At 38.0% G+C, this 7,686-nt stretch overlaps 1 protein-coding gene across 1 annotated transcript; it reads right to left on the minus strand.

The window, feature by feature from the left end:
- Positions 1-448: 448 nt before the first annotated feature.
- Positions 449-3,811, minus strand: LOC135947080 (organic cation transporter protein-like). The gene is made up of 11 exons (XM_065495648.1): positions 3,460-3,811; positions 2,784-2,915; positions 2,633-2,736; positions 2,428-2,582; positions 1,720-1,888; positions 1,546-1,677; positions 1,347-1,498; positions 1,158-1,292; positions 880-1,073; positions 671-828; positions 449-614 (listed from the first exon to the last, which is right to left on the minus strand). Exons 1-11 carry the CDS (start codon positions 3,685-3,687, stop codon positions 524-526), a joined length of 1,650 nt encoding a protein of 549 aa, XP_065351720.1. The 5' UTR covers positions 3,688-3,811; the 3' UTR covers positions 449-523.
- Between the last annotated feature and the right edge of the window lie 3,875 nt (positions 3,812-7,686).

Consider the following 7,686-nt stretch of genomic DNA (forward strand, 5'->3'; position numbering starts at 1 on the left):
TTTTTTGGAGTAGAATAACATAACACGGAAATGTTTCAACGCGTCATGTCAAATTTATTATTATCACTCAAATATTTAAGGGTAATAAAATATCACATAAACAATTGCATTTCAAAATGCGACCTTCACATTTCCAATTTAAAACTTGATTAAATATTTTCGAATACTTTTTCTATAAAAATCATTTGTAACAGTTACTTTCTTAAACTTTGCTCACGTCAAATTAAGAAGCGAGTAAGTCTTTTCCCCATGCACGTGCAAAGTGCTTGATAAAATTATGCTAATGGCAGGCACCTAGTTTCAAGCTACGCAGGTGTATAACCATAAATGAATAAATTGTGTAATACAGTCTGACCTACAAACATTATACTAAGCTCTCTAGACATGACTATTATAATGTATAATATTATTTTGATTTTGTTTTTTAGCAATTTCAAAGATTTTGTTATTTTTAATACATCATTATGATGATCACAGAATAAATTCCAATTATTTCATAGGAAAACATTTATTATAACTAATCTTACGCAGCAATATTTGTCTCGTACTCTGCATCGTAAATGCAGTACTGATTAAAATTCACGCAAACGACGTTTTCAGCTTCACTGGGCTTGCTAAAATAAAGTAGACAGAAAAATTCAATAGGAAACATTCTTTTCCATGCACAAACCTTCTTGATTCCACTGCTTGAAGGCTGAATTCTTTTTTGTTGCAAGGCCCGAGCAGCACTCTCCATTCAGCGGAAACGTAAAGACAAAAAGCACCACACGCAGCTATTAAAGCCAGGACTCCATAGAACGTCAAAGTGATGCTTTCGCCGTAGAATGCCTAAAAATTTAATTAAACTATTTAAGATAAACCATAATGCACCTTTCTCACAAGATTGTTTAAAAAGGGGGCAGTCATGAGCGCCATCCTGGCCACGGTCACCATCGCCGTGCCAACAACAGCTCTTTTATCTGCAGGAAGCAATTCTAAACTGCCATTCGACATCACGGCCAGAGAACACGCTATTGATATTCTTCCCCCAACTGCCAACCACAACATCGTCCAGCCACCTGTGCTTCCGGATTCTGAAAAATTATATTTTTGGCGTTAAATTAAATTGGAGTTCTTTGGAGAAAATTAAATTATAAATATTTCGGTAACTATAGCACCATTTGGCGGGATAGCGAACGAGGATGCACAGCTCGCTCCTCCAATCAACAGAAGAATACTCAAAACTCCGAATTTATGCTTGGGATTCAGCAGTAAAAACACTCCAATCACCATTCCAATTATTTCAGCGGCACCTAAAAATTTTGTTGACAGCAACAAACATTTTTTTAAATAGAAATTAATTGTACCAGCAATTGTCGTTCTTATTGGAAGAGTTGGGCCTCCAACGTTTTTAATGTTGAGTAAAGCTCCGTAATAAAACACCACGGTTCCAATCCACATAAATTGCAGGCAAATTACTTTAAATATCGGTAACCTCTGGCGTGGGCAGCCTGCAGAACTGGTGAAAATAGGCATTATGACCGAGAAAGTCAGCTTTAACTTTACGCAATCGGCTTTCTGGTCGTGAAATCCAATGGCAATTCTCGTCCGTTGCACGCGGCCGCAAATTTAAGCAGATTGTCGGCGCTCTCGAACCGTCCGTGGGCGATCAACCAGCGTGGAGACTCGGGAATGACGCTACTTTAATGCAATTACGTTGCTCCGTAGGGAATTCCTTACCACCACATGACTAGAAAAAGGATCGAAGGTACTGAGATTATAAGGTGCAGAGTGGACCACGAGTCGGCAGCTGCGTCCAGCCAGCCCAAACTCATCACTCCAATGGACCAGAATAGCTCGAAACAAACGCTGAAAACTGTCTTCCGCCAACCGATGCTTATGTCCACAACTGAAGAGGAAATATAGTGATATAGTTGTTAATTTATTAAGATTTAATTTAAAATAAAAATTATGGACGGAATTTTAAAGAGCGCGTCTTTAACGAAGTTTCTGGGCACACCAATCGATTCCTGAAGGTCGAATTAGGTAAAGTGGATATTTTTTCCGACCAAAACGTCCGGCGCGACGTGCGAACTTTTTTCCCGCAAAAACAATATGAATGCGAGAAGTGCGCATGCGTCAGAGCTGGCTGGATCTGCCAAAGAAGTCATTCGTACAGGCAGTCTCTCTGCAAGTGCTCAAACCAGCTCTGACGCATGCGCAGTTCTCGCATAAACGTTCATATTGTTTTGGCGGGAAAACAATTCACACGTCGCGCTGCACTTTTTGGTCGGAAAAATATCCTTTTTACCTAATTCGACCCTAAAGAATCGATTGGTGTGCTTAGAAACTTTGTCAAAGACGCGGTCTTTAATAAAAAAATCTTTTTTATTTATTGATTTCAGCATAATAACCTAAAAATGATCTCCAGCTGTAAGGTTAACTTACTAATTTGGTTGGCGGCTGTAAACATGAGACACGTCCCAAGGCCAATGAGCATTTTGAGGAAGCAGTGCACTTCAAAAATAGGCTGCAGGGCGCCTGCGATTCCGGCGCTTACCTGCAGTACCGTGCCCGCCATGATAACCATCTTTGGCGAGAACCTGAGCAAAAAAATCGAAAAAATGCAATGGGTTATAAACGATAAAGTCACCTTTTGAGCAATATGAAGGTCACAACTCCGCCGCTCGTGATTCCCAGAAGATAAAACAACTGGACAACACTCACGAGCACACCCCTGTTGCACACCAGGGACCACTGCTTTCAATAATTAGTAAAATGGTTAAGGGATTTTTCATTTTCACCTGCGACACCATCGTCGGCTCATTGATGATAAACTCAAACTTATTGCATTCCTGTAAACTGCCCGCAGTTCTGGAGACCGTGCCGTTAATCTCGGGATAAATGTTGCAAGGATCAAAGCCCAAGGGATATCTCTGTGGAAAATGATTTAAAAAATAAAAATGGTTTTTTATAGCTCTGCAATAAATGATTTAGCTGGTGCTCAGAAATTAATAGCTGTACGTTTTCAAAGGAAATTTATTTAGAATTATCTGCCGGTGAACGCCATAAATTTTGTTTCCGCATTTTTCTCAAAATTTAACCAAAAAATAGGTAATAAACTACGCCAAACAAGAAAGAGAATTATATTTAATTTTCAAAAATCCATAAATGTGTGAAGAGAGTGGCGCTAAAATTAATTTTTTGGTTGCCCAATCCTAAACGTATTTTGAGAAAATTAAAAAAATTAATTTACAATAACTGAGTGGGTGTTTCAATAAAATTTCGGTTTTTTTTCGAAACCCCTTCTGGAGGGAAACAGCCGCTAAATAGTGTGGAAATTTTGGATTTTTTCCTTTAAAAATTTAGAGTAAATTTTAAGAATTAGATCCATTTTGTGAAAATTAGCGCATTAAGTTTTTCCTTATTTAAAAAAATATATTTAAAGCATTTTTAAGGAGTATTCAGCATAATAACTACCTGGTCCACGGGATGTCTCGTCTGAATCCACTCGTTGAGCGAAATCTTTGACGAGTTGTCACGCGCACAGAGGAAGCAGCCGCCGAAGGTTTCCGGATTCGGTGCCAGGAACAAAATGCTGAGCATGTGCCAGCCGGCCGGGATCTTGACCAGGGCGAGCAGCAGCAGCGAACGCGCCTGCCACGCACCGAATTTGCCGAGGGCCGCGGAAACAGGGTCCGGCACCATGTCTGCTCTCCCGCTGATGAGCCACAAGTGTCGGCTGCCAAAAACAGCCAATACCTTTATGTAATAATTGCACAGCACTACCCGTTATCGCACATTTTGAGTCACTTTTGTCCGGCATTGAAAGGTGTTGATTGCGCGACAAGGCCGAAAAACTGACCACTGCGTTATTTAAATTTAGTTTTGCCTTTCCCCCGAAATAAGTCGTGAAAATGCGCCAGGAAACTGAACGGCAAAGTGCCAACGTTTCAATTAGACTCGTGATGTGAATAATTTCACTGCTAATTTTCCTTTCACCTGCAGAGAAGAGAAGAGAATAACATTCTTGTTGCAACTTTACTAGGTTAAAGCAATTATTGGCATTTTTCGAAATTTTGCCTTTCGAAAGTTATTGAAAACCAATTTGTATCCATATCATGAATATAGAAATGGACCTCATCCTTGATGCTAAAAAAGACGAATTGACCAGTTGCATAAACCCTTAGTTATTAAAGCCGCCAACAGATGGTGCAACCACAGACTTTCTTAAAAATTTTGTTTTAAGCGGTTTTAAGGCATTTCCGGTGCGATTTCAGACTCAATGTAGCTATTTTGATTTTTTTAGTTAATTTGCTTTTTTTTTGACGTGTTGAAAACCAAAATCGGTTCAGCCATTCGCCGTAGAAACGTTGGAAAAGATTTTTGTATTTCAAAAAATAGTTTTTCACGATTCTACGGCGATTGGCTAAACCGATTTTGGTTTTCAGCACGTCAAAAATTAGCAAATTAATTGAAGAATGCACAGTAGCTAGATTGAGTCTGAAAACGCAGCGTAAGAGCCTTAAAATCGAAAGTCTACGGTGGCGCTATCTGTTGGCGGCTTCGAACACTTAGGGTTTATGCAACTGGTGAATTAATAGAAAATAAATATTTACTGCATTTTAAAATGCGCAAATTCACCATTCATTCATTCATTCATAGGGCACTGCTATGACGCAAAAATTATCGGAGATTTATATTGCAGGTGTAAATTTTTCAAGCAACGAATATGAATTTCCGTTTATTTCGCAAGCAACCTCGAGCTTCGGTATCTTCACCAATTTGAATGTATATTTATTAAGTGTGTTGAAGTATTGAGGATTTGTAACGAATGAAACTATCAAAATCACTTAATGCTATATTTTAACAACCCTATAGTTTTTCAATGCTTTGAAATGTTGAAATCTGGAACTGTATAAGCGTTGCTAGATACGTCATAAGTGGTCCAAACACCTACAAACAAGTGACAAAAATTAATAGCATTAAAATAATAAAGAATCGATCTCTATACCAGCATCAGCAATCTTGTGTCTATCAAAAACACGCCAACGATGTTAAAATTGGTTTTTTGGTAGTGCAAAGTCTCGTGGAAAAATGATGAAATCTAAAAACAACTTTATTAAGAACACGTTTGGCAATTATTTATCATACTTCAAATTTGTAATCATTCTCGGCTTTCATTTCTGCCTGGTAAAGCAAGTCACGAGTTTTTAACAGCTGGATTGACGTGTTTCGTTAATAGTTAATAGTTCGTGTACAAGTTTTACCTCAGATCGCGCCCCTTGACACCTGGATGAAAGTAAAACCAAATTGAAGGCTAGCAATAGAATCCACATGCAGCATGATGAATATATTGCGATTTCTTTGATTTTGCTTTGTGAATACATTCGTTCCAATCCAAGATAGGCAACCATGCTGTGGTCCAGGTCGATGAGGATAATTAAAAAGGTAACTGGTACGGAGATGTAAGTGAGCGGAAAGAAATCTTGGCTAACCAGCTCAATACAATCGCACACTTGGGAGTAGCTCCTCCGAAGTATCAGGATTTCATAGTTGTGGAAACACTAATTATTAGAAGATATCGCTTACTATTAATTCTAACTATGGAAGCAGTTAACGTTTATTTTAATACATACCTTATTGTTCATAATCTTTTCTTTGATTTTCCTGAATAAGATTTCAGTAATCCTAGCAAATCCAGCGAGCATGGTGTTTGTTTGCATGAGTGTAATGCTTGTGTAGTATACTAAACTCATTCGCAAGGCGATTTTCCAATTGTCTACGAAGAAGGTGAAATCAATGAAAGCCGCAACAGTCGTAACCAAAACATGCAAGGTGCAGATCAGCACATCTTCTTTCGCAATATTCCGGATCTCCATTTTTCCGATTTCAAGACGCACGAGAAGGCTGTCTAGGTCTCTAGAAATTTGTTTGAATGCTGAGCTTCCCTTTGAAATATATAGAGCATATCCAAGAAATCTAGCGATCGACAGTCCGTCATAAATACACTGGAGAAACTCAAGAACGCCACTATACTGCTTTACATTGGTAGAATACAATATTTCACACATTTGCCAAATACTGGCAACTACAACCAAACCATGAATCAATACTCTCGAAATTTTGTAAAATCTTGACCCAATTGGATGTAGAAAAACCAGTTTCAACAGTAAAAATTCGGCTTGCAGCGCATCGTTCAGAGCCATTGTCACAAAATGGATATTAATATTGTTGTATCTATTATTCAGGGTGCTTAATACAAATTTTAATATGCAATGCTGCTTCCCCTTGATATCTCTAATCAATTATTGTCGAAGAAAACATACTTGTAACTTGTAGTGCTACTTGCGTTTCCAAGGTGCTGTATCATCGACATTCCTTAAAGAATTTCATCATATTTCAATGCCTTTTTTATTTTGAGAGAAATTTCTGATAGCCTATTATTACAATTCAGATATGCTATATTAAATTTCTTTATCAGTTTTAAAACAAACATCAGCTTGAATTTACAATTGGCAGCACGCAAAAGTTTCAGGTTATTTTTTGCTACGTGTCAAATTACGTTCCTGCTGCGTTTTGAATGGTTGACATCTGGAACTGGATTAGCGTTGCTAGGTACGTTAGTATTGGCCCAAACACCTAAAAAGACAAGTTAATAAATTAATATAAGTAAAAGAACCAAATTGTCGATATATATCGACCAGCATCAGAAGGCTTTTGTCTATCAAAAACACGCCAACAATGTTGAAACTGGTTTTCTGGTAGTGCAAAGTCTCGTGAAAAAAGGATGATAACTAAAAAAAGGACATAAGTTTCTTGTGCATTGTATAAAGTTTTCATACTTCATTTTTATACTTTTCTTCTGCCATCATTTCTGCCTGGTAAAGTAAATTTCGAGTTTTCAACAGCTGAAATGAAAGTCAATAATATTTTCCAAAGTCAGTAATCAAAATTTTACCTCTGATCGCACTCCTTGGCACCTGGATGATAGTAAAATTAGGTTGAAGGTTAGCAATAGAAACCACATGCCGCATGATACGTATATTGTGATTTCATTTGCTTTGCTTTGCGTATAAAGTCGTTCCAGTCTAAGATAGGCGACCATACTGTGGTCCAGGTTGATGAGGATGATTAAAAATGTTGCTGGCACGCAGAGATAAGTGAGCGGAAAGAATTCCTGGCTAACCAGCTCAATGCAAACGCACACTTGGGAAAAACTGTCTCGAAGTAATTGAACTTCTTGTCGACCCTGGAAACTCTGGTTTGAAATTTTTTAAGTTTTCATAGCATTGAGGTCGAAAAAAGGTTAATAATACCTGGCTCTTTATTGATTGGTTGATTTTCCTGAAAATCAATTCAGTAATTTTTGCAAATCCGGCGATCATAGTGTTTATTTGCATTAGTGTAAAGCTTGAGTAGTAAACTAAACTCATTCTCCAAGCGATGGCCCAATTGCGTACGAACACTGTGTATTCAATTATAGCGGCGCCAGTCACGACCAAAACGTGTAAGGCGCAGATCAGCGCTTCCCCTTTGGCAACATCCCGAAGCTCAATCTCTTCTATTTCAAGACAAATAAGAAGGCTGTTTAGTATTTTAAAAATATGTTCAAGTGCTGGTCCTTTCTTTGAAATGAAGTAGAGGTATCCAATATATCTTGCTATCAACAACAAATCATTTAGACTTCGGAGAACGTCAATAGCA

The sequence above is a fragment of the Cloeon dipterum genome, chromosome X, assembly GCF_949628265.1.
Source record: "Cloeon dipterum chromosome X, ieCloDipt1.1, whole genome shotgun sequence".
Taxonomy (NCBI): domain Eukaryota; kingdom Metazoa; phylum Arthropoda; class Insecta; order Ephemeroptera; family Baetidae; genus Cloeon; species Cloeon dipterum.